Here is a 27,461-nt window from a genome sequence, read left to right on the forward strand (position 1 = left end):
GCGAGCTCGTCCCGCAGTTTAATAAAGAGGTGCTCGCGGGCCTGGGCCGCGGGCTGCGTTTCCCGTCTCTGTCAATAAAGTTTTTCGTTCAAAGCCGCTGAGCCAAAATGGCGGCGCCCATGGCGTGGGTCAGACTCAGATTCTCGCTATTCTCGCCGGCTCTTTCCGGGGTCCTCAACCGCCTTTCGGATCGATTCCGCAGGATAGGGGACAGAAGAAGCGGGTAAGAGCCGGACGGACTGCTTTTGGTCTTTAAATTCGCGGAATGTGGCTCGTTCTGGTGGGAGGAAGGTGGAAGCAGCAGAGTGTGTGGAGGCGTCAGGCGGAGGTGGGGCTGATGGTCAGCAGCAGCAGCAGGACATGATAGATAGATAGATCGGCGCCGTTTGTGGCTTCTAAACTTCTCTAACACTTTCAGCTCAAACTCAAAGTGATATTTGATAGTGACATTTTACGGCCTGCCTTCGTGTTAATTGAACGCTCACAATGTCCCTCTCAGAACCCGTCTGGAGGATCTTCTGACAAAAAAAAAGTGCGGTTTGCAGAGGAATTCTGTTTTGAGCAAGGGGAAGGTGACGGGAACGTTTCCCTCCTCTAATGCGTGTTGGTTTACTGACATGGGAACTTGTGCAGTTGTTTCACATGAGCGCTATGGGATGAAGCAGGATCTCATGGAGGAAAAGGTCCCGGAGGGACTTGGGTGGTCGAGAGACACTTTAGGGCCTGGAGAAGGACAGAACCATTTTCCTTTGGGGTGGTGGGTGTCGTCATCATCATCATCATTGTCGTCATCGCCACCATCATCTCGGATGTTCACTTTGAGGTTTGGTGACAGTCGTTCTTCAGAGGGCGTTGGTCCGCTGAGGTTGGCCCTCCTGTCCCTTCTGGGGTGGGATGAGGCTCCTCGCTGGACCGCAAGACCTCCAGCGGACTGGCTGCTCAGATGTTCAGATGCGTCGTCGTGCGATACCGGTCGCGACATCCCGGCTTTGGCAGCGGGCTTCCTCGTTCGCTCCATTTGAAGAAGTCTGACTCCGGAACATTCCTCGTAACCGACGACTCGGTGAAACGGGGGCACGCGGAGGGCTCTTTGTGCTGTGATCATCCTCCTTCCCGTCAAGAGTAAATGCAGCAGACCCATCCCTGCCCCCCCCGCTCACATACGCGCTCCTTAATCACCCCCTGCTGACGAACCCCGGTCGTTATCCGAGCAGCAGTGGACTTTACTGTGGTGTGGTGGCGCTCTTTGTCAGCTGCTACACACAGGAACGTTGTCTGGCATTAGCCTGTCTCGCCAGCGATGAACCGTAATCGCGGTCCTGGGGAGGTCGAGATAACCGCGGCGTTTCTGATGGAGGCGGATTGTGGATTCGGATGACCCCTCCCCCTCCGCTCCCGGCAAGTGCCCCGTGAATTTGCTTTTTTGAGAACCGCTAGCCATGGGTGGGCAAAGGGAGGCCAGCATGGCGTGGAGCGGAGCCAAGCGGTCGCCTTTCATGTGGTTGGAAGACGCAGCTGCGACTGCAGAAGTTGAGTTTGCAGCCTGATTCAGCAGGGAAAGTCTGCGACTGTGACGCGGGATGCCTCGCAGACGGGAGGTTGAAAACTCGCTGGATTTCCTCTTGTTTCCAGGAAGCCTGTGCTGGTTTAACCGTTCCAGGGCTGGTAACGAACCGATATTTCCTAGACTGAGCGAGAAGAGGCCCGTTCCGTCAGGTCCGAATCCTGAAGCGGAGTCACGTGGGTGACGGCGCGTGACGCGTTTCTTTAGAATCGCCGTCGAGGTTTCCGTGGGCCTCGAGGACAAGCCGGCCCTGAGCCGGGGAGAAAACGGCCTAAGGAAAGAACGGGCCGGAGATGATCTTGTCATCGCTTGGGTCATCTCGTCGAAATGGTTCCGCAAGCCAAGTTCCCCTGAAAGACCGCTTTGTCCTTCGCCAGAGGACCAGTGAGATTTGAGTGCTTTGGCACTTTTGGGAAGGAACAGCCCTCCTCAAGCTCATTAATCCTTCAGCTATGCAGTGCAAAAACTTATCTGGGCCCCGATCAAAGGATTCGTGGCGGCCCATTAGGGGACGTCTAGAAGAAGGAGACCGGAATGTGCTCCGGGAGACAAGGAGACATCTTTCGTAGCCTTTTATGTGTGTAGCACCCTTGCGGAGGTCAGCAAAGTCGAACTCGGTTTCTCGCAGGATGAGTTTGGTCGTGGTTGAGCGCAGAGCCTTCCCTCCTCCTGACCTTTCTGTTTTGAAAGGAAATCTTTGCAAGCTCTCCGGCATTTGGCTGCGCGCCTTGTACATCTCCCCTTCTCACTTTGGAAAGAGGGACTCATCCTTGTTTTGGTTAGTGTGAGTCAGTGTAAATTGAAACATCCTTACAGCCCCTCCACCGGTCCTCCCCGTTGTCCATCAGCTTTGGCTCGCGCAAGCCGGTAGCGTGGGATGCGGCAGAGGCGACCGCAAGCACGGGAAATGGACCGAACCACCTGGATGAGTGTGTCTGGGTTCGGTGCTGGAGCCTCGCCTTCTCACAGCAACTTCCAGAACCTTCCGCCCTCCGATCTGGTTGCCTGGCCGGACTAAACCTCTCAGCTTACCGGAATCCATAGACTGTTTTGCACGGTTTCGCAGCAGGCAGCTGCTTTTGTATTTGTGCAAGTTTCATGTCGAAAAGAAACATCATCATTCCGGTATTGTTGTTTTTCTTTTTTTCTCGTTTTTCTAAGAGGTGTCTGACGCAGGCACTCGGCCGCAGCCGGTTGTTTTTGGCCGCCATGGCAACCCACTAACAGTTTGCCCGCTGCTTCACGAGTTCCCTGGTTCTGGGAATGTGAGCGGATGGCTCAGTCGGGATTTGGTGATTTCATCTCTGCCTGGGATTCCGGTGTTGCGATGCGTTCGGTGGGTCATCCTCACGGGGGGCCTGGCTCCAGTCACACACTCTTCAGACCAGCTTGGCTGCCCGTTGCTGTCCTTCAGGTGACGTGTTGCGATGGGTGCGTGACAGTGTGTGATGTGTCACGAGTCCTCGAGCGGCCGAGCTCTTTGGCCCCTTTCGGCACTCTGACTCAGCCAATGGAATCGCTTTCAGAAACCGCCGTTACCGTGCCAAACGGGGGCCTTTTTCCAATTTGCCCTGTACACTGAGGCAGAGGCTCCCTCGCTCTTACGAGAGTACCCTTTACTGTTACGATCAACCGCTACACCCCAACAAGACCCTTTCGCTCTTCTACTTCTGCTCCTTGCTGGTCCCACGCACGAAAAGTAAAGCACGGAGGTTCTCGGTTCTGGCTCCGTTGTTGTGGAACAACCTCCCCCTCTCACTCAGAACTGCTGAAACTCTGCCTACATTCAAGAAGGGTCTGAAAACTCACCTTTTCCAGACTCACTTCGCCCAAGATCTCTTAAGTTCATGTAAGGTGTAAATGTTCATGCACCATAATGTTATGATCATCCCCAGACAACCCTTTAAACTCACATACTCCGGCATTGTATGCGAATGTTTGTGTACCTTAACCTTTCTACAATTTTTTTTTTTTTTTTTTTTTTTTAAAAAAAAAAAAAAAAATCAGGGTTCATCTGTCCTGCATTTTATGCACCTCCTCGAGCAACGAACATTGGTGCATCAAGTGGAAAGAAACAAACTAGATTTACTTAGTGTTGCCGACATGTGATTCTTTTCTCCTAATGTAATGCGCAAATTGTATTTTTGCTGAGATGTACATCGCTTTGGAGGAAAGTGTCTGTTAAATGAATAAATGTAATTGTGCTGTGTTTTCGCTGGTCGTCTGTCCCACTCTCAGGATTTCAGGGTGGGAACGGTCTGCTTCAGGAGTTTGGGTGCCCAGATGTGCGATAACTGGGACGCTCGGCTTCCCAGGAGGCCCAGTTTTCTGAGAACGAGAACTTTTGTAATACAGTAATTTTGTAATTGCGCTGTGAAAGTTTGCACAATGAGCCGCTCTTTTTTTTTTTTTTTTTTTGGCCATCCTCGGCGCGGTTTCTCCTATGTGTTGTAGGAAAGTTTGGAAGGAAACGGTCAAAAGTTCGGAACCGGCTCATCTGTCACAACACCCCAGGTTTTAACGGGTGCTATTGTCCTTCCTAAATGTTTACTTTTTTTCTTTTTTTTTTTTTAAACCTGCCTGCCATCAACAATGGCCAGTGTGCACTGGAAATTCGAGCTGAACTGAAACTTTTTGACATTTCCGCGACCTCCCAGGCCCCTGTTGTCTAATCACGCTGACAATGCCGGAATCCCTTGGGCAAACAATGGAGAGCTGTTTAGTGCTCGGCACTCTGCTGAACACGCCCTGCCTGTCTCTGCTCCGCGACACACACGCCATTATTTCCATCTTCTTCTTTTTCTTCCCCTTTGTTGTCCTTTAAAGTGCCGCTTTGTCCAGAAAATGCTCTTGTTTTTAATGCAACCTCATGACGGGAGGGGTGGGGAGTCCCAGGGGTGCGGTGTCGCTTATTCCCCTCAAAGAAGTTGAACTCGTGACCTTTCGGCCTCAAGTTTAGTGCATTTGCTGCCCTGTAGTCGGAGGAACGTTAAATATAATTTGTCCTGTTGTTTGTTTTCAACATCGACGTTTCAGACCGCCGTCTCGGCGGAACGCAAGGCGTCGTGTCACCGGCTGACTCTGCCATCGTCCGGCACAGATTTACATTTCCATTTATTCATTTAGCAGACGCTTTTCTCCAAAGCAACGTAAATCTCAGCAAAAGTACAATTTATGTATTACCAGATACATTCAGTTCTTCCAAACCCTTCTGTTGTTCTTCTCCCCCCCCCACCCGCTCGAAAATTCCATTTATTTCTAATCTTAATCATCATTGCCTCTGCCAGTCGAGCCAAAACACAAAATCAGATTTTCTCAATAGCGTTACAGTAAATGAGAGCCCACGGGTGTGAGAAGAGGAGCCCTATAGGTCCTTCGCTGAAACGAGGCTCGTTTTCCTGGTGTCCGAGGGAGGGAGAAGGGCGCTCTTGTGAGAGGCCGTAAAGGCCGTCTGTGTGGCATCTTCGGGAAGTGATTAGGAAATGTGTGCTTTTTTTTTTTTCCTTTTTTTCTTCCCCCCCAGACATCCTTTGTCTCACAGTGGGAGAAATCCCCCCTGGCCCCAACCCCAACCTGTAAATCTTCTGTCCCAAGCAGTGCCCCCCAATCATGTCTTTCCTGCTTTGGGGTTTTGGGGCGTGTCTATGGAGGAAGTGGTGGGGTTTGTGGGAAAGCAGTCTGTGTCTGCTTGAGGACAGAGGCAGCGAGCAACGGCCCTCGGGCGGGAATTTCGTTACGACTGCAGGTCGGAATGAGGGTCGATGGAAAGGGAGGATTTCGCTCGTCTGTTGACGCCGTCCCCCCAGAAAAGCAAAGGCCCGGCCCAGGCGAGCGATGGCGGCGGCGGCTAACACAACGGTCCTGTTTTTGCGTTCCGTTGTTGGTTGGCACCTTTGGGCCCCAGGGACTGAGGAGCCCACAGTTTCGAACCCGTTTCGGCACACGTTGCTCACGAGTCAGTGAATAGCTTCCCTCCCTGTCTTCTTCTCGCCCCCAGATCCTCGGTGTTGCTCCTGGCCCCGCTGCTGGCCCAAACGGACCCCGATGCCCTGGTCTCGACATGGCCGCCCGGCTCTGCCGGCACGGAGGGTCTTCAGGCCCGCTTCCGCTGGATGGCTGAGCTGGCACCCGTGTTCCAGGTCCCCGGGGCGTGCGTGCGCGTCCTGCGCTCCCCAGATGAGTTCTACCAGGTCATGAAGGTCAGTCCAGGGAGGGGTGCCGTTTCAAATGACACACGGTTGAAACTACAAACAGAGGCCAGTTCGTGAAGTTTTTTAGACATTTTGAAACTGTTTCCATTTCCCTTGGAGCCATTTCTGCCCCCGATGTGCTTTGGTTCCGTCCTGCGGCTGCGCGTGAAGTGATGTCTCCATATCTCAAATGCTCTGCGTTTTGGCTCCCGTGCTGCCGTGAGCTCAGCGAGACGTTGGCGATGCACCGCGCTCGTGCTGCGATGAGCGTTCGCAGACGGTGGGCTGCCCGTCCGGTGTTTCGATTTCCCATGTTTCTAAATATCTTTCAGGAAGGACGTGGTACCGTGAGAGGAAGAGAGCATTTGATCCTTTGAGATGACAAAGGAACCTTCATCCGTGTGCGTACAGATAAGGAGTGTTTGGCTTGTGGCCTGACGCACTGCGCTCGCATAATAGGCATCTGTTGCCTTTTACCACGATAAATTCCTAACCGTTTGCCGTCATGCAGACACGATTGAGAGGGTAAACGAAAAAGCAGCGACACGGTGACGGGCAAATATATGTGCAAGTTGCTCTTTCACCGAGACCTGACTGAGATCACATCTAGCACAGCTTCCCCAGAGCTCATAGAAAGGGGTTTTTGGGGAGGGACAGCAGGGGGTGTAGCAGTTACAGTTGCCACCATGCACCCAAATAACGCAGGTTCATACTCCTCCTCCTCCTACTGTAGTGCCCTTGAGGTTGTTACCCTGAATTACTGCACTAAAAATTTGTCAGCTCTATAAATGGGTGAAACAGTGTAAGTTGCTTTGTGGGAGAACTGTCAGGTAAAGATGTAGATGTTTTGCGAGGGCGTTTGGCACGTCTGCGTTGCTCCTGGGTGATTTCCCTTTAGGCCCTGGGTGATCCAAGGCGACGGTGGTGTTCGTTCATTTTTTAATTCTTCTCTTTCCACGAAACGCAGTCAGTCAGTCCTCCAACTAAAAATCCCCCGTCGGTTATCGGTGCGAAACCTTGAGCCGCATTTTTAATAAAGGACCCAGAAAAAGTTGAAAATGATCTTTTTGAGTGTGAGGAAGGTCCTAGACACCGCCGCGCAGACCTTAGAGTCCAGCTGTGTTGCTCATCTATCATTTTGCACATGCTTATCGGCTCTTTCATTTGGCACCAGGCACGCGTCAAGACGGCCAGGAGGCGGGTGGTGATGGCCTCGCTCTACCTGGGCACGGGACCTTTGGAGCAGGATCTGGTGAGACAGAGGGAGACGGGAGGTGAACGGTGATTGCGACCGCGGTGGACAGCAGCAGCCACGCTGACTGGAACAGGAGGAGCTGTCTGCTGAGATCCCATGGAGTAAAACCGCAGGCCGAGAGGCAGACGCTCGGTGGCTGAGTACACAGCACCGCGGTACTGTAGAGGGGCGTTGCCCCGTCCGCTGCGGCGCCTCGCCCTGCCCCACCCCGGCCTGGCGCCGCTCCAGCCTTGGTGGAGAAACCGCTGTGCCCCAGTGGGGACCACGCCAGGCTTGCCATCCAGGACACCAGGACACCGCTCTGTTTGTGTTTATATTTCCTCCCGGAGAGACTCAGCCGTGGCTGACAGCCAGCTAGCCGCTGCCTTGAGGTCCCGCCGGGTTCCTGTCTGTCCCGGTTCCGGGAAACGAGCGCCAGTGGCTGGTGAGCTCTGTACTGGCCTGTACCGCGCAGCCATCTTGGCGTTCTCACTTGTCCTCCCCTGTCCTCCCCACAGGTAGACTGCCTGCAGGAAGCGCTGGAGCGTTCGCAGAGTGTAGACGACCCCCACGACCTCACTGTGTCCATCCTGCTAGACTACACGCGAGGATCTCGAGGTGTGATTGTCACGTGATTTGGCAACGCTCGGCGTGCAGCCGTTTCCTTGCGGCCCCGCCCCACCCCGCTTCACCCACCTACGGGAGCGTAGCGGTGTCATGTTTGTGCTGCACGTGATCTCGGGTTTCGGCTGCGGCTGCCAGCTGGGGGGGAGTCACCTGATTTATCGATCCTCCCTGTCACATGTGAACAAAAAAAAACAAAGGCACTTGTGTAGGTAACCAACGAAGTGCGTCACACATTTTTGTCGAATCACCGCGGAGCTGCCGGTTACAGGAAGTATTCATGTTAGAGTGTCTTGCGGAAACTGGCAAGTCGATCAGAATGGATGATTATGATGATGATAATTTAGAGAAATTTTGCTATTATATGGTGTGTGTGTGTGTGTGTGTGTGTATTTATATGCCTAAGGGGCAGCTTGTACTTTTGTGGTTAGAGCTGCTGCCTTTGGCCCCAAAGGTCACAGGTTTCAGTCCTGCTTCCAACTGTAGTACCCTTGAGCAAGGTACTTACCCTAAATTGCTCTAGTAAAATTACCCAGCTGTATAAATGGGTAAATGATCGTAAGTCGCTTTGGAGAAAAGCATCAGATAAACAAACTACCATTTTTTTTTTTTACCACTTTATTTCATACCCTAAGAATAAGAGTTAAAACCCTCCGATATTCTACATCACAAATCACACACGCAAAATCACTTCCAAAATTTCATCATACATTTCTCAACATAAGCATAACGGAGCTTATTCACTCATCCAAACAGCATCTCATTTTACTAATTCAAGGAGTGATAATCATCAGCGTTTAAAATCCAGTATAAATACCAACTATGACGGGAAAACCTGGAACTTTAAAACCCTTAACCATTAAAAGTGTTTAAAAAAAGGCGAAAAATAATACATCAGCGTATTACACCCAAAAAAGTACCCAAGCACCCATGCCAAACTTCTACACTCTCTCATTAAAAACCGTAAGTATTTATACGTTTGTTGTTAAAGTAATGTAAATAACCCCAATTTGAGGAGAACGACACTGAGAGTCATGGAGAGTGAAACACAGGCTTGTCTTTTTCTCCGTCCCGCTGTAGGTGCGTCACGCCGACCGCTTTGTCACACTTTCTGTGTCGGAGGAATATTTATAAGGTTTTCTGGTGGTTATTGAGGAGGGATTCCTGTGTGGTGCCGTGTGCATCGCAGACGTGCAGATTTTGGGAAGCGTGCATCGAGGGGATGACTGCTACCTGAGCCGCTCATTTTCCACGCGTGTTTTCCCACGTCTCTCCGCGCTCAGTCTGGTTTTGCCGGGGAGAACCGCCAAAATAACAGGCTGGAGTCCCGGCGCCCTGGTCACTTGGCAACCGCTGCGCTCATCGTAATGCGGGGGCTGTTCGACTGGGGCCTTGTGGGTTAGATGGAAAAAGAGGGAACAATCCTCTCTCTAGGCTCGGTGGTTCCCTCTCAATAACCGTCATCATCATAGTCATCGTTCCTGCTTTCAGAGGGACATGGGAACAGGCATGTCTGGCTCTTGGGAAGTCTCACCATTGAGGGTAAAGGAGAAGTGATGAGAATTGGTTGTGTCGTCTTGCTCCTGGCCCTTCTGTCAGTCCTCCTGCTGAGCCCAGCGGGGGGCGTAGAGGTTGGAGCCGCTGCCTTGCGCTCGAAGGAGCGAAACTCGGTGTTAACGTTTCCGACGCAGTTCAACAAACGCGATTCTCGACGAGGGTCCGAGGCTGAAACCCGTGCTCTCTGTGTTTCGTAGGGAAACAGAACTCGCGCACCATGCTGCTGCCTCTGCTGCGGCGCTTCCCGGACCGGATGCGCGTCGCCCTGTATCACACGCCCGACCTGCGCGGGCTGCTCCGCCTCCTCGTCCCGCAGCGCTTCAACGAGACCATTGGCGTGCAGCACATCAAGGTTTACTTGTTCGACGACAGCCTTATCATGAGCGGGTCAGTGATGTCCCCACCCAGTCCAAAAAGGACATTTACATTACCTTGCTTAAGGGTACTACAGCTGGAGGTGGGATTTGAACCTGCAACTTTAAGTCCAAAGGCAGCGGCTCTAACAACTGCACTACCAGCTGCCCCAGTACCTACAACCATTGATGCTGCTGTTGCACCAGCGCATCCAGCTGCGTGTGACACCTCGGCTCTTTTTCACCCCCCTCTCCCTCCCCCCGGCAGTGCCAACCTGAGCGACTCGTACTTCACCAACCGACAGGACCGCTACGTCTTACTGGAGGGCTGTCGCCAGGTGGCGGACTTCTTTGCCGAGCTGGTGGGCGCCGTGAGCGACGTGTCCCTGCAGCTGGGGCCAGATGACAGCGTGCGCACAAAGGAGGGCATGGTGCACCCCTACAAAGGTAGATCCATCGCTCGCGAAGAGCGCCCCCTACTGGCGCTGGTGTTGTGCACAAGGTGCCGGTGTGATTTTTACTTTTTTTTTTTTTTTTTTTTTTTTGTTTTTCCATCATGTTTGTGCCAGCGGAGCAGTTTGCTGTACTGAGTTTCGCTGCCCATCTCGCGTACGTCTGAACGAGTGTGGGTCTCTTCTCCGGGATCGAGATGATCCAAGAGGGACGTCCTGTCTCAGGGACTGTGCGCTGATGTTCTTCCCTGTTGTCTGCTGTCGGCCCTTGCATTCAGCAGCCTTTGGTGCTTTGTGTGTGTGTGTGTGTGTGTGTGTGTGTGTTGCCTTCCCTCCCGCCAGTGCTACACAAGGGCAGAGAGCAGCGCTGCAACCTACCGCCTTGTTAATTTTTAATCAAACAGCTCAGGTTTACTGTAAGCGCTGCACTGCTCATTCATCCTGGATTTGCTCCATTCAGCAGCTCATCACTGCAAGCTGTGTGTGTGTGTGTGTGTGTGTCTGTGTCTGTGTCTGTGTGGGAGAGTATGGGCAGCTATAGCAAGTGGCATCCAAAGAGCCAGGTGTGGAAGGTGTGAAAATGTCGGAATGCAGAATATAACACTCTACGTTGAGTATGCGCGCGCGCACGCACGCACACACACACTCCTGTTCTTTAACAGTGTGCACTTAACTGCCAGCAAATACAAGAACCTTTTTTCCTACCCTGTCCTTTGCTGTCCTTCCATTCCTCTTTCATACACTCCTTCCCTCTCTCACTCACACACACACACACACACACACACACACACACACACACACACACACGCACTTTCTCCAGGTGAAACCCGACACTCACTGGTGCCAGTAACTGATGCAGAGAAGCTTTAGCCACCTTTTCTGCACATTCTGGAGGTGGGCGGAGCTCCTGTGTGAAACCCGCCCCCCAATTCCACCCACAGTTCATTTGTTTATTTAGTCAACACGTTTTTCCAAAAGTACCTTACACGGTAAAGTAGCTTACATTGATTTGCCCATTTATACAGCAGGCTAATTTTTACTGTATCACTTCACAGTAAATACCGTGCTAAAGGGTACAACAGCTGGAGCAGGCATTTGAACCTGGGTCCTTTGAGTGAAGGTGTCTGCTTGAGCCACTACCCTACCTGCTGGCTCAGGGTGACAGTCTCATGCAGGTCCCACAGTGTCCAGCATTCTCCTTCTGGTCGACTCCCTTGTTTGTTTCCTGTGCTTCCCCCCCCGCAAGGCAAGAAGCTGACCCTCCGGTCAAGACCCTGGGGGCCGCACAGGGCACGCACGCTTCCCGCTCCCACCGCTGCTGATAGTGGTCTTTTTGTTTGTTTACTCTCTGTGCAGGACCTCGGTTTCAAGGTTCTGTGGGGCTGGGGGCCGGAGGCCGGGGACCCTTTTGCCTGATCGTTGTTTTTAATCACAATAATAATCCTTTGTTTAAATCCCATTTGTATTCAGCGCAGCTCAGCACTCGACACACTGGTTCTGTGTGCTGCACAGCAGTCGAGGGGAAGACCACGCCCAGCTGCCCTCTGACCTCCCCGGGTGGTTCTCCTCCCCAGGTGACCGCAACCAATTCTCGGACTCCGCCCGATGCAGGATCATGCAGGTGGTGGATGCGGCACGCGAGCAGCAGCTATTGCAGCGGGGGGAGCCGGACGGGGCCGACACTTGGGTGTTCCCTCTGGTTCAGATGAAGCCTCTGGGGATCCGAGTGGACGAGCAGGTGACGGCGCGACTGCTGACCGAGGCCGACAGAGACGCCACGGTCTACCTCACGTCCGGCTACTTCAACCTGACGCGCGCCTACATGCGCCTGGTGCTGTCCGCCTCGGCCCGCTACCGCATCCTCATGGCCTCGCCAGAGGTCAACGGCTTCTTCGGCGCCAAGGGCCTGGCGGGCGCCATCCCAGCCGCATACGTCCACCTGGCGCGCCAGTTCTACAGCCAGGTGTGTCGAAGGGGCCAGCAGGAGCGGGTGCGGCTGCACGAGTACCAGCGCCGGGACTGGACCTTCCATGCCAAGGGTGAGTCCTGCCGGGTGCGGTCATTTCTACCCTGTCAGTCCAGGGTCAGTACCTTAATCAAGGGTACTGCAGCAGGAGGTGGGGGTTTCAACCCAGGTCCAGTCAGTTCAAGGCAGTGGGGTGTGCACTGGTGTCAGCCAGGGGCCATTTCTCACACTGAGAGAATGACTTCCCATGATGTTCTGCTGTCCAGAGGCCTTCATTCCAGCACAGCTGGGTGGCCCCCAGGACGACCCCCCAGCCCTCTGCTTGAACCGGAACAGAACAACATATCCCCAGAAGACTGCTGTTTGCCAGCGTGCCGGTCGAGCCAAAGTCCCAGCGAGACGGGGCGTCCTGTATGAATCTCACTCTGGGCTCCGGTTCACCAGGTTCCCGTGCTGCCGTGTCCTCCTCCCCCCCCCCCTGACCGCCATCTGCTGCTGTGCCCCACTTGTGCACAAAGGCAGCCATTCCTCTTAGCTGGGGAGCTGGCACAATTCCTCTGAAACTCTCTCTTCTTGGAGCAGGTCCAGTCCTGGGTTCGACATTCTTTCGAATGCAGCGCAACCCTGAGAACACACAGCCGTCCCTGAGCTCCGAGTGGACAGGAAATGAGCTCTGTCTCCCCCCTAAGCCACCCCAGGCCAGCAACAAAGGGCCACCAGCACACATCTCTTACTGGAAGTAGTGCCACTGAGCGCTGGAACAGGGACAGAGAAACTCTCACACACTTTTTCTGGAAATGCTATCAGAAAACAGTCCTTAGCAGTTCTTTTCCCGCATGTTCGCACAGTGCTCATACACGCTACACGCGCCACCGTCGGTAACCCGTCTCACGCAGATCGCCGTTCGTTTTGTATTTCCATTTAATTGATTTTATATTCATTTGTTTCACAGTTTTCTGCAAAGTGAATTACCGTATAAAGTTACTGACAATGATTTACCCGTTAATACATCTGGGCCATTTTTACTGTGTCAATTTAGGGTAAGTACCTTGATCGGGGGTCAGGTTTCTGCTGCACGAGGTAGAATTCAAACCCAGGTGCATCTGATAGGAACTCTAACGACTGCACCCCCTGCTGTATGAAATGGACAGCTCATACCTCCGCTGATATGAACCTTTGTGCTTTCCCACCCAGAGGGCAGTTTAACCGGGAACTGGACTCGGGCAGCGCGCTCAGCACTTTGTGTTTTGTTGGAGGGGGGTGAAGGGGTGGGTGAGAGCTGCACGAGTGCAATTCAGTTTCTGCCCTCGAACCCGTGGGTTGCGCTGCTATTTCCGCTAAACAGGACACCGTGCGTGTGAAAAGGCCACCGAGGAGTCAGCTGCGGTCAGAACTTCAAACGCTGACCTGCAGGTTTCAGTGGCGGTCTGTGAGATGCCATTCTGGGGGGCTGAATAGATTTGGGAGAGAGGGGGTGACACTGTGGCTCAGCAGGTAGCGCAGGTGCCCCAGCATCTGCACTGTGCACTTAGGCATGGGCTCTAATTCAGCTCAGCCTGTATGAATTTGCATATTCTCCCAGTGTTCCTGTGGGTTTCCACCAGGTGCTCTGGTTTCCTCCCACAGACCAAAGACATGTTTCAGGTGAACTGGTGGTACTAATTTCCTCTGTGTGTGTGCGTGGGTGTGTTGATAACCACAGCTCTGGGGGTTGTTTCCTGGAATGAGGCTTTGGTGCTCACTTGGACTGGACCAGACCGGACCAGACTGGATGAGGGTCCGGGGAAGGGGCGGAGCTTTAGGGAAAGGATTCAAGGAGAGCAGCACCCTGGCGAAGTTATAGAGGAGGGTGGATTTCCTGGAAAAGATCAGCACATCTAATGCCGTAAATCCTCAGCATCGTTCGAGCTCCAGGTGCGCTGCGGCAATCGAGGGGGTTGAGGGGCTTCCTCGGTGAAGTCCACCCCGGGGTGGGGGAGGGGAGTGACAGTCCATCTACTTTGCTTCGGGACTCTGGAGGCGCTCTGGGAATCTTCCCGTAAACGAGGGGGTCATATGGCGCTGAGTGGCACATCCCCACCCCACCCCCCACCCCGTGCAGCAGTGAAAGATGGACTCAGAAACACTGTGCTGTTTACATTTCTTGGTGCCATTCATCAGGATAAGAGCTGTTCGGGAACTAGGCTCCCGCGTTCCCATAACTTGGTGAAGCGTCGCTCTTCCGTTTGGCCAGGAAGCGATAAAGCCGCCTTATCTGCGTCTGTTTGCTGCCCTCACTGTTTCCCGGGTCGCCGATAACACATCTTTGTTTGGACTAAGGGAAGGTTACTTTCCAGTTTATTATTATTATTTTTATTTCTTTAATTTTTTTAAACGAAATACTGCTAGAAAAATGGCAGTAAATCCAGCTTTCGCTGGCTGCCCGTTACCCTTCAGCGCTGCAGGTCAAATTCCAATTCCACATAACTCTGCAGGGTGTGAGCGCGGCAGTGACTGAGGCCTAGATCTGATAACACGCTGGCGCGGCGTGTCCTTCGGCGCTGCCAGTTCCCTGGTCACACGGTCCCGCTTGCAGGACCAGAACGCTCGCTGTCAGTAAGGAAGCGCTCTGTCCTCGAGGGCCGCAATACGCCGTACAAACAGGTCGAACCCCATTTTTGGCTCAGTAGTCACATGTACCCTGGAGGGCAGGCAGGATCCGTTCTGGTCTGTCGGTTAACTGCTGAGATGGCTGTGGGCCCGTGGCACGTGGTAACTATACCACAAAGATAGGGTCTGGAGGCTCTGCTGATTGCCGCTGTTGACGTGTCCAGTGAGGCATGGAAATCTACCAGCTGATTGCTGTCTTGCAGGATTGGAAGTGCTTTTTTTTTTTTTTTTTTTTTTTTTTTTAAAACCCTGTATTTACCTACCGCTGTAAGTCACCGTGCACAAAATTGTAAGTTACGTAAGTGATATTTATTTATGTTTGTTTTACCTTGTATTGGGCTATCCGTGCAAGTTGCCTTGGACAAAGTCATCAATCATCATTATTGTTATTGATAATGATGATGATGAAGAATTAATAGTTTTACCTTGTATTGACCTTCCCATGTAAGTTTCCTTGGACAAAGCCTTCACTTTACACAAATAACTTGGATGCGATGCTTACAGCTGTGAAACAGCAGTTAACAGTTTATATTTCTTTCAGCAACTACAAGCGATCTTGCAAGAATTTGCCAAAAGGTGTCAAACAGGAAGAAATATGAATATTCCAGGCCAGAAAATGAGCGATATGTACATTTGCTGCAGAGGAGAGCCGAAGTCCGATGTGGCGATGGCACTGGATTGAATCTGCCAGTAAAGATTAAATATATGCATGTATGCACATCCACGCGCACACACACAGTATATATAATACGAGACACAAGGGTGTTAAAGTAAAGCTGTTTTTGCAAGTTACCATGTTTGCCGTGATATTGAAGTCTAGACTCTTTTCCTTACGAAATCTGGTTTTTTTTAAATCGGTGTATTTTTGTACGATTTCACTGGAGGTCCATTTTTGCAGGACTAACTTCTGCCTGAAAATTTCAGAAGAAATCCAAAACCGGCATACTGTTTACAGCGCTGAGCTGCACAGCCGCACTGATCTATTTTGAGAAATTCCTTTTTTGCAGTGTATTTCCTGGTCATTGTCCTCAACCATCGGCCCGGGGTCTTTCTGCTGGAAGACGAACCCTGTGACGTGATCCCCGTGTGCTGTTGGGACAGGCGTGGACGTAGAAGAGCAGGTGTCCGACAGGGTAGTTCGTGCCTAGGGGGCCATAACAAAGCAGTCGTTAATAGAGTTCTGTTGTTGTTGTTAAAAGTGATATTTTTTGGGAATATCTCCGCCCCCTTAGAAAACACTTCACACAGCACAAAAGGTCACAGTGCAAGATGTGCCCTTGACGCACATTGTTCTAGAAGATTAAGAAAGGCAAGAGGTGGCGTAGTGCTTAGAGCCAACATCTAGCATTATTTCTCAAGGGACTCGGGTTCGGCTCTCGCCTCCTGCTGTTGCACCTTTGAACCGATGCGGTAAAAATTGCCCAGCTGCAAAAATGGTTAAATTGCTGTAAGGAGCTTAGTGTACAAACCTCACGTTGTTAGTGGCCTTGGTCAGGAATTGCAGATGAATAAGTTCCAATAAATTTCAATATTCCAGAAATTCCAATAAATTCCAGATACGGCACACGGAGACATGTGCGCACATGTCTCCGTGTGCCGTATCTGGAATTTATAGCTCGGTGGAGGGAAAACTGGTCCGTTTTGCTCCACTGCTTGTCCGGCAGAGCAGCGTACGGTTAGTCCAAGCTGCCTGCTGGGAAGATGCTTTCAGGGAGGAAACGGGCTGCTTTAGAGACCGGGCATGTATGTTTGCATGCATGTGTGCACTCGCACATGTGCGAGTGTGCAAACATGAAAAGCATGCCGTAGACCGTAAACATTAGGCCTATAAAAACAGTGTCGTGTTTTTGCTGATTGCCGTGCTTTTGTTTTCCTCCACCCCGATGAAAGTTTTAACAGCAGCGTGAGTCACCGGGTGAGCTAAACGAATGCACGTGGGCGCCTGTGCGTGCACATGCGTGCGCGAAATGGATGGAGAAACATTTCAAAGGCTAAGTGAAAACAGCGCTTATCGTGCATGCAGTCTTCCAGTTGAAACTCCGCATGCTATCGCCCCATCGGTGGATGACTGCAGAGTAGAAGTTGAGGACTTGAACTCTCACTGTGATTCCGCACCTCTGAATGGTGTTATCAAACTGTCCTTTAAGGAAAGTCAAACAATGCTTTCCTTTTGACGGACGTACCGCTAAGGAGGAGTTGAAAAGCCTCGATGCGATGCTGTCACTGGATAGTGACTTCAGCCCCAACGTCATCGGCATCCCCCACTGGTATTTGTGTGAGGTATAGATATGAGTACAATAATTGGCTGGCTGGCGTAATTGAAAGCTGAGGGATCATGCTATGGTGCCGTCGTGCTCTTGTAGGTGTTTCCTCAGAACGCTTTAGTTCTCTCCACAGAGCCCAGACGACAGAAACGCACAGAAATACAAGTCCAGATGCTGTACGTGGCATGATTTTTTTTTTTTTTTTAATTTATTATTTAAAAAAAAAAAAAAAACCCACTGAAGATTATCCATTCATGTTACTACTTGCTTCAGTAAAAAGTGTCTGTGTACTTAAATGTAAAACAGGAATTCACTCTGGCTCCATAAATGATAAAAGGGGGGTAAGCAAACGAGGAAAAGGCTTACTGACTGCAAAACTCTTGGTCTCCAAAAACAAATACGCAGTGAGCATTCCTGACCGTCCAGTTGATTTGGTGTATTCAGCGGCATACCTCAGGGTTCTGTCTTAGGGCACATACCTTTTTCTCTGCTTCATGACATGCTGGTACACATTTTAGGCTTGTTACAGTTCCTTATAGTGTTCTGTGTTGTAGAAGATGCAGGAGGGGCAGTGAAATTTACAAAAAGAGATGGATTAATTTACGAAATGGACAAACTTGGGAAATGCCGCCCCTTCACCTTTCATGCAGAATTGATTATTGGCAGCCAAAAAGTGGATCCCTCCCTCCTCCTTGCCTTCTGAAAGCCCCCTAATCTGCCCCTTTCTCTCCTACAGGGTTATGGTATTACCTTCACGGTAAAGACCGACCATGCCTCACCCTTATTGGGTCACCGAACTTTGGCTACCGCTCTGTGCACCGGGACCTGGAAGCACAGATCGCCATAGTGACTGAGAATGAGGCGCTTCAGGAGCAGCTGCAGCAGGTAACGGCTCTCTCTCAAACACTGGCCAGCATCCCATCCACTCTTTCCTGTCCCTTCTAAAGATTTTTTTTGTTGTTAAAATATTTGTGTCTGTGCCAAGTCTGCAGGATGTGTAGAGTTCTATTCAAGAGTGTGTGTGGTTCTGTACAAGAGGTATGCTCTCACTGCTTGGTGTGCCACTGTAGACCGTGGTTGTGGTTGGGGGGGCTTTTCTGGGAAGCATACCAGATACCATACTCTTGCCACACATCCCAGTGGAGCCGCTTAACCCGGTGCGGCCTTCCATGAGCCAGTAGTCCTCGGCTGAGCATTGCTGTACCCGCTTTCTCCCTCATCGGCAGCTCCGCAGCCAGGGGACGCTTATCAAACTGTCACCAGCAGAGCCACATGCCCAAGCAGAGTGCTCTACCACAGGCACGCAAAACCCCAGTCGAGTGAAAAGAGGTGGAAGTGCGGTTTCAGTGACTCTTTCTGTGGGACTCTTACAGCCCTGTGCCCTTTTCTCAGTTTCATGTTGAGTCTCAATTCAATTAGCAATAAGTAAGATTTCACAGGAGTGCTATGCTACCACCAGGGTATGATGCATCAACTTAAACTGCATGTATGTCAAAATATACACACACACCTGTTGTCTGAAATTGCTTGTCCCAAGCGGGGTTGCGGTGAACCGAAGCCTAACCCAGCAACACAGAGCGCAAGGCGGGAGGAGGAGGGGTCACACCCCGGATGGGACGCCAGTCTGTCGCAGGGCACCCCAAGGACGACTGGAACCCCAGACCCACTGGAGACCAAAACCGGATCAAACCCCCTGCGCCACTGTACCCCCCACATGTCAAAATACTAAAAAAAAAAAAAAAAAAAATTAAAACATAAGCAGCAGAATTATTAAAGTAATTACGTAAGGCTAAACGTCTACCACCCTAAATGCTTTAAGGTATCTTTTTTTTAAAACTGTTTATAATTCTTGTACAACTGCAGGGTCACCCCTGGGGTTTTACTTTATGCCATAGTACACTTCACTTTTATTCATTTAGCAGTAGATGTTTTTCTCCAACGCGACATACATCTCATAGAAAAATACGAGTGCATTACATCAACAGAAAGAGAGACTTGGATGCCGACACGTTATTATAAAGCACAGTTCATTTGTTACTTTCCACCATATGAATGAATGTAATTCACACGAGTTGTTGCATAAAGGTTTATCAATTATTCAAGAGTTATAATCTCAAAATTATTGAACATAAACATTTACATGTTAACATGTACTTAAGAGGTCATGGGAGAAGTGAGTCTGAGTTTTAAGATCCTTCTTAAATGTAGAGTGAACTTACATTTACTCATTTAGCTGACACTTTTCTCCAAAGCAACTCAGTGTTAAACTACTTACAATTATTTACCCATTTATACACCTGGGTAATTTTACTGGAGCAATCTAGGTTGAGTACTTTGCTCAAGGGTACTGCAGTTGGAGGCGGGATTCAAACCTTCAGCCTTTGAGTCCAAAGGCAATAGCATTAAACACTGCGCTACCAACTGTACCTGGGGTACAGTCAATAATTTCTTAAAGATATAACTGCTCCCAGACATTCACAGGACTTGATGAACGGCTACACACCAACCAGACTGCTCCGCTCTTCCACATTTGCCCGCTTAGTGGTCCCACGCACAGAAGGTAAAGCACAGAGGTTCTCAATTCTGGCTCTGTGGTGGTGGAATGACCTCCCCCTCTCACTCAGAACTGTTGAAACTCACCTCTTCCAGACTCACTTTGCCTGTGATTTTTTTTTAAAGCTCATGTAAGGTGTAAATGTTCATGCACCATAACTTTATGATCATGCCCAGATAAGCTTTTTCACAGCCACCACTCCTGTATTCAATGTAAATGTTTGTGTAGGTCGGGGGGTGCAGTGGTGCAGCGGGCTTGGCTGGGTCCTGCTATCTGGTGGGTCTGCGGTTCAAGTCCTGCTTGGGGTGCCTTGCGGCGGCATCCCTCCAACCTTGCGCCCCGTGTTGCTGAGTTCGGCTCCAGCTCGCTGCGACCCCGCTCAGGACAAGCGGTCTCAGACAGTGTGTGTGTTTGTGTATCTCCAAAAAAAAAATCTAGGAAGGTGATCAGGGTTTGTCTATTCTGAGTTTTATGCAACTACTTGTGTGATGAACATCGGTCTATATAGTGGAAAGCAACTAACTTAAGAATCACACATCTGCAACTATGTCTCTTATCTCCTAATGTAATGCAGAAAGTGTGTTCTCTGAGATGTACGTCACTTTGGAGAAAAGCGCTTGCTAAATGAATACATTTAAATGTAAAACTGGCTGCCGTCTGTGCTGCTGTGCTCGGAGTCTACCTGTGTGCAAGCGGCACAGTAGCATCACGCAGTGGCCATTCTTAGAACTTACTGACTCTCCCACGTACAGGTTTGAGGAAAATTTTATCAGATCTTTGGAATTATCTCGACTTCTGCATGAATTGCTCTTATGTTATCTGATTGTCGAGTCAAAATGATAGATAAGGCTTTACTTAATAAACAACAAAGACAACATTTGACATTTCCGTCTCTTTACTAAAATAGTTTAACCAGATCTATACGTTTTGGGTTCAGGTCCATGTGCTTAAGATCACACAACTTGTTGGCCTATGCCTGAAACTCTTTAGCTCTGCATCAGTGACATTTTGTTGCTGCAACTGAAAACATGTTTTTAATTGAACATAAGTTTACAAAGATTGTTCTCATGCATGTAACAATCAACGTGCGGTAGCTCCCAGTAGCTTTTTCTTGTACACATTACCATTAAGAAGCAGAAGTATGATGACTGAAGTTATGACTCAAGAAGTGTATCTTTGTACCCTTGGCAATAGACCTGTGTTTGTGAAGCTCCAGAGGGTCTCCTTCAGAGTTCCGTTTCAAGGACTCCAAGGATTCCATGGAAATTGTACCAAATAAACTAACTTGTGCCAATTCAGGCTGGATGAGATAGAGCAGTCTAAACATGTTTCTGCAGAAGTGTGTGTGTGTGTGTGTGTGTGTGTGTGTGTGTGTGTGTGTGTGTGTGTTAGCTGGTCTATTCCACTCTGGGAGCATACTTCCTGGAACTGTAGACCTATTAATGTTTGGAAGGGTGGAGTTGTTGCTGTTGTCCCATGGTGTTCCCGTCTCGGCTAAAACAACTATTTCTTCCCCTGGAATTCTTTTGGGAGTGGGTGCTTGGGACTGTCCATGAGAACTGGAATCCTTTCCCTGGTTTGTTATGAATCATTGTTTGGTTGTTGAGTTCCACTTATTCCGAACAAAAAAACACCATTCAGAAACAAGTGGTAGCGTTTAGCAGAGCCACAGACAAATGCAGGACCAGGTCCAAGGTCTTGGTGGAACATTGCAATTCTTGCAAATGTACATTCAACAAGAATTACTGTGTCATGATGTGAGGGGTCAAAATAAGCCAGAGAATCCTGTTTTCTGCTCTCTTTAGGAGCAGGAAATGCTGTACCAGAGGTCAACAGAGGTGTCCAGTTCCACGTTCGAGCAACCCAATCGCTATGTCAAACTTTGGGTCAAGCTGGTCACTCCACTCATCAAGAACTTCTTCTGAGCTTGTTTTGCAACCACGGTGTCAACAGAAGAGGGTAGGTCACTCCACTGCTTGCTGGTGGTGGTCATGCTGGTGTGCTTTTCTACTCAGATAAAGAACTCGGAGATCTTATCGTGGTTTCAGTGTGAGATGCCGCAAGGCTCTCGGCCCCGTTCATCAGGTCTCGGTATCTCCAAGGCAATGTTGCATACTTGAGCTTCAAGCCATCATCAGGACTGCATCGCGTTCCCCAACTTTTCTTCAAAACACGACTAACTATCAAATTCACATGTGAGGTTAAACAATTGTTTGCAGTTGGGAAAGCAAAGACTTAAATTTATGAGCTGTTTTTTACTGGAAGGATGTCTGTTTTGGAGGTTTGCCTATAGTTCTGTTCTACTCAATACAAAGTAAGAGTGGTGTAATTTTAATGCAGTTTCATAGTCTTAGTGGTAAGTAGAAATCAGTGATGAAAAATCTTAATATTTACGTTTAGGTAGTATTTTCCATATATCACTCTGACATGTGGCTTATTGAGAAGTGAAAAGGAGCCGTTTGCTGTTCCACTGTAGCCTCTATTTGTGGTTTTTCTAGGAAAGTGAAGTCAAGTGCCGTGCAGCTGCTCTCGCTGATCAGAGTTGTGGGGGTTGGGGGGAGCGAGGGGGCAGCTGGAACATCCGCGGTGAGGCTCTTAGGAGGTAGATCTGTAAAAGACGGTGCGACATGAGAGCAACGGTAAACGACCGAGCCCCACTTCTGCTTTTAGGCATTCTGGATTTTTCTCCCATAATGCAACACAGAGGCTGGAAAAAATCCTAGTAATTTTCCAACATTTCCAAGCAAAGAGTGTGAAAATTTTATCTGAGAGTTCATTGAAGGTTCACTGGGAGTTTCTTTTTTTTGGTTTAAAGTGCAATATTTTGATGAAAAGTTTGTCTGAGCACATAAACGCTTGTGTGTCTTGTGACAGAAGGTAAAGCTGAAATGGTTTAACAGTTCAGAGGTGAGACACAAATACCACTGAGGTGGAATTGAAAAGGGGGTGGGGGAATCGTGAGCGAACGCAACACGTGGTCTTGTTTGTGCACATCAACCCTTGAAGCTGGTCACTTGTGCTTCAGGCACCCAACTGTCAGCTCAAACTTTTCTTTTAACTTCATCACCAAACGAGAGATTCGCAGGTTCCGGGTCCCCGGCAGGGCTGTTTTCACCGTGAGCGACACAGTGGTGCAGCGGGTAGCACTGTTGTCTCACAGTGCCTGGGCTCTGCAGCTGGACATGGGTTTGAACCCTGCTTGGTCTCCACTTGCTGTGTCCATGTGGCTTTCCTGCAGGTACTCTGGTTTCCTCCCAGAGTCCAAAGACGTGTGAATCGATAACTCGAAATTGCCGTAGTGTGCGTTACATTGCTGTGGTGCCTACATGAGCAATTGATTGCAGGCAGTGTATTTAACACTGTTAGTCACACTGGATGGCAAAGCTGTCAGTTGAATACGAGAGTGTTTGCTGTAACTCACTTTGGAGAGAAGCGTCTGCTAAATGAATAAATGTAAATGTAAACACAAAAGGAAAATGAAGTCCTCCACACTGTTGCCCAGTGGGACTGTCTGCGGATGCATTTGCATTAATTCATTGAGCAGAGGCACAACTCTGAGTACACAACCGATGCAGAGCTTTAAATGCAGAAACTCAAACTGTTTATCTAGTACCGCCACTTTTTGCCCGGTGCACGTTACATGAGTAACTGCAGAAAGATAGATAGCATGATAGGAAATACAGAGGTGATTGTGACAGATGTGATGTAAAGTTATATAACTGTCGAGAGGTTAAGGACGGGGGGTAGAAAAGATGCGTGTTTGAATGCTGTGAGGGATTCAGCAGTCCTGAGGGACAGAGGGAGCTCATTCCTCTGCTATATCCAAATCCTTATGACCGTGGAGTGCTCGGCGTCTGGATCGCCGATTTAATCCCCAACCGTTACATTGCAAGTTTACAGGCTCCCTCCTTCGTTGAACAGCCGGTGAACTCCGGCACGGTCCAAAACCCGACCCGTTGCCCCTCTCTGACCCCCACCTGGGAGTTTGAACGAGTATTTGTAGGCACCATTGTCTTTTCATAACTTATAACTTACATCTTAGTTTGACAGTGCAACTCACCACACCCATGCAGCGTGAACTGTAAATTGTTGCATATGTAAGGAAACGGTTACTTAGAAAAATGTGGTTTCATGTGTGGTAATACGAATTTATAAAAAGGTGTAATATGGTTTTTACTAAGAAAACGAAAAAGGGAATTGAAAATACAAAATACATTACAGTACTGCTGTACTTTTGTACAGCATTCGCACAAGATGAACCTCACCGGCAGCGATGCACATGACCACTGTTCCCTAATTCCAACTGAACACTCCGTATGTAATCCTTGCTGCAGGAAGTTGGATCATACTGATTTACATTCATTCATTTATCTGACACTTTGTTCCAAGGCAACTTGCAAAGTTAAGGTACTTACAATTATTTACCCATTCATACAGCTGGATAATTATACTGGTAAAATTCAGGATATGCACCAAGGATACTACAGCTACAGGTGAGATTTGAACCTGTGACCTTTGGCTCCAAAGGCAGCAGCTCTAACCACTGCACTACCAGCTGTTGATTATGGGGCACACAGTATTCAAAGTAGAACGAAAAACAAAAATGGTTTGTGTTATCGTATGAAACAAAGTTCATATGTTCATGTGGGTTATTTTCTTTAAAACCAACAAAAGGCAGACTTTGTACAAAGTCTTTTTTTTTTTTTTTTTTTTTTTTAAACTGCAATGTTCTGATTTGCATCGCCAAAGAAATATTTTTCCTTCTATTACGCACCTTCTTTTCATATCGGCCCATAGCTTGTGTATTATGAAACAGGAGACCTGGATTTGAATGTAAGGAAAGGGCGACGCTGCGAGAGCACAAGGGCTGCTCAGAAACGATCAGTACACTGCGGCCTTTGTCTGGTGCTGGGAACCAGGAGCCTGTCTGACTGGAGGGGCCTCTTTGAGTCTTTGTTGTGGCTCGGTGAGCGAGCCCTGGCTGCTTCAATGCCGCGCTGCAGCGGAGGCTTGTGGGAAAGGCCCGCACAAGGGGGACCCACCCTCGTGCACGCGTGCGTTTCCTGGTTTCCGTCCCAGCAGAGCAGCAGACGCTGTCAGAAACGACGTCTCACTCGCTGCCTGTGTGTCTGTCTGAGACACCGCAGGTGTGATGGGGCCATCCGGTACCGAGAGCCACTGACACTTTGACACCTTAACCCACGCTTGTGCGTCAAGCCACCATGTTTTGCCGGCACCTGGCGTGCACGGCGCATCCAGGCTGCAGCAGCAGGTCCTCGCAGGCCTCGGCAGTCACGCTTTTGGGCGAGAACAGCAAAGCCACTTTGGCAAGAGGCCACAGGAGTCTCACTGTTTATGAGTTCGCTGGAGAGAGAGTGCACCTGTGACCAAAGGTTTACAAGTTGACATCTGGACCTGCTGCTGGACGTGCAGTAAAATAATAGGTCTCATAAGTGCACGATAATTCCCCTTTGTTTGCGCTGTTCCGCCGCAATAAAATAAATGTAATAAGAATAAAAGACCCTAGCCTTGTGCCAAATGTTAACTTAGAAGGGCCTTAGTAAATGCATGATTTTACCGTAGAACTAGGAGGCATCTGAATGGTCTTCTCATCGCTGAACGGTTTGCTCAGGACCTTTGCAGATTACATTGAGAGAGCGCCCCCTTTTGACTGTCGTTCAGTACCACTTTGCAGAACACAGCTCTCCATAAGAATTTAGAAATGTTTTTTTTTTTTGTTTAGAAATGTGTTTTTTTTTTTTTTTATTATTATTTTTTTTTTTTCCCCCCCTCTAAATCAGGCAAACTGCAAATATATCAAGAACTTATGACATAACTAGCAACACTGTGAACACTGGTTACAAGTCAAGTGTATCAGTTGTTTTATGGATTTGGAAAGTCTTTTAAATAATACACTGCAGCAGCGAGATGTTCTGTCCAGCAATTATCGCTCCAAGCCGGTCAAGGAAAACGCCACAATAATGAAAAGGAGAGCGCAACGTTGCATCCGCATCAGCGAGATCACGGTATACTTCATTAGCTGGCCCGCAGGAAGGCGCTCACTTAGCAGCAGCAGCCGTAAGTTAATTTCTCCATTTAATGTGGCTCAGTGAATGAAGGACTGAAGGTGCATTACACAGAGCTCCACGGCACACTAATAGAGCTGTGACTCCATAATAAGAATGGGCACCATTACGCTAGCAATTTAACCATGATGAATGGTTCCTAGCATTGTATTTAGGCCTGCAGTGTGGCCAGGCTGAGTAAAACATCAATAACAACACCAGCACCAATTACGTGTGGTTACATGTCAGCATAATTAGATTGGATTTACAGTAATATGGATCAGTGGATCTCTCGGGATGTGAGGATAGGGCGAGCGGTGGGAATGTTGTGCAGGCAATGAAATAGGTGACCAACGAATAAGGTGTAGTCGTGGCGACAGGCTGAAAGAGTGGATGAAGGGAGACGGGGATGGTCTGACGTTCTGGGAAGCGGCGGGGTTTGCGAAGAAGGAACATGCTGAAATTACTTAGAAATGCTCCCAGAACGTTTACTGGATTCCTTAAATCTATTCAGTCAAAAACAGAAATGTTTGGCTTACAATAACCGACACTGTACTTCTCTGCCTTCTGTCTCTTGTTTACATTTCTGTGGCAGTACATCCGTATTATGATAATTTTAATGTAAATTCTCGTTAAATCCATTTCATACTCATGTTTGTTGAACACAGTCCTGACGCTGATGGAGAACAAACATTAAATTGCTCTAAACTATTTCTTCATATTGTTGTACTTTATTTTAAAAAAATGCTGAATGTGAGAGAAATGTGCAGAGACAGAGAGCAGCACCCATTTACCTTGTTTCTCCTTATTCTTCAGGTTGAAGGTCCAGATGAAAGTGGTCCTGCGTGAGCATGTCTTGTACACGGGACGCTACCAGACGTTCAGTCTCCGGTCAGGCAGGACAGGTCACTTTCATAAAGATGACGGACATGGAAGGGCGTTCACAATCCCTCCTGTCTGGGTGTCCCAGCATGCCCCTGGAAAGGGAACACCCGAGCCCATCTACACCTTTCTCCCCACATCTGCAGCTAGAGTGTCATCTGCAGACAGGCCTAACCATCTAACACTGCTCTAAATGTTTGCATCAAAATATGTGTAATGCACTCCTGTCAATTATTTATATTAATTTACATTTGCTCCAGTTCCATCTGGACCGCATGTCACAACAGATGTGTATATGATAATACCTCTTTGCATTTGGTTTTGATGTTCTCTTTTCCAGTCACTTTAAGGTCCCTTATCATCCACTTCACCCAGCAGTGTGAATTCAGGTTATAAGCAAAGACTATTGATGTTACAGATTTAAAGACGGATAGAAGCATTAACAGACTACTGTGTTTTATAACCAGTACTGTAATATGGCTTTACCTCCAAAAAAGATGTTCCACCTTAGCTTGATGGAAAAGAGCCCTGCAAGCATCTAAAGCCAAGAAGACTTTTAAGAAGGAAAAATATTGCTTGTCTACTAATGTTCAGTGTCTTTGTAAACTGTTTTTTTTTTTTTTTTTTTTTCTTTTGTGGGGAAGGAAAAAGTTTTTAAATAAAATGTAAGGATTAACTGTGACTTCTGCTGTAGCTGAGTGTGATTTGGTATAAATTCACAGGACCTGATGTTTAAAATGTAGAAAACATATCAGCAGCAGGTCAGTATGTTTTGGAATATGCCGTTTTAGTTTATGGCATTACCATCACATGTAACAGGCAGTGAGTGATTTAAACAACCAATAATGACAGTCATGTGGGGACTGCCCTACAATTAACACACCCAACTTGGAACTAGGTAACGATTAGCAGAATTGTGCCTCCTGACTTCCAGGCAAGGAGGACGGCCCTCAGACACTGTAATGCTCCGGGAATAGCTACATTAAACCTGATTTACTGTAGAAGCAATTTTCTGCTTTTGGGTTGAATGCAAACCAAGTACATATTTCATCCCTTTTGGACCATCTCGTATTTGCTTCCATTTGATTTTGTCATCTGGAATTTAAC

The 27,461-nt window shown here is 48.9% G+C and overlaps 1 protein-coding gene across 2 annotated transcripts; it reads left to right on the forward strand.

Moving 5' to 3' along the window:
• pgs1 (phosphatidylglycerophosphate synthase 1) lies at window positions 1–26,943 on the forward strand. Of its 2 annotated transcripts, XM_029250091.1 has the most exons (10): window positions 1–223; window positions 5,562–5,763; window positions 6,929–7,006; window positions 7,507–7,606; window positions 9,367–9,556; window positions 9,791–9,969; window positions 11,549–12,013; window positions 17,590–17,738; window positions 21,213–21,366; window positions 26,289–26,943. In XM_029250091.1, exons 1-9 carry the CDS (start codon window positions 108–110, stop codon window positions 21,330–21,332), a joined length of 1,599 nt encoding a protein of 532 aa, XP_029105924.1. In that variant the 5' UTR covers window positions 1–107; the 3' UTR covers window positions 21,333–21,366; window positions 26,289–26,943. The 2 variants fall into 2 exon arrangements, with proteins under 2 accessions (XP_029105924.1, XP_029105925.1); XM_029250092.1 differs by lacking the exons at window positions 17,590–17,738; window positions 21,213–21,366; window positions 26,289–26,943 and adding an exon at window positions 12,207–12,915.
• The last annotated feature ends 518 nt before the right edge of the window (window positions 26,944–27,461 follow it).

The sequence above is a fragment of the Scleropages formosus genome, chromosome 3 (assembly GCF_900964775.1).
Source record: "Scleropages formosus chromosome 3, fSclFor1.1, whole genome shotgun sequence".
Taxonomy (NCBI): Eukaryota; Metazoa; Chordata; class Actinopteri; order Osteoglossiformes; family Osteoglossidae; genus Scleropages; species Scleropages formosus.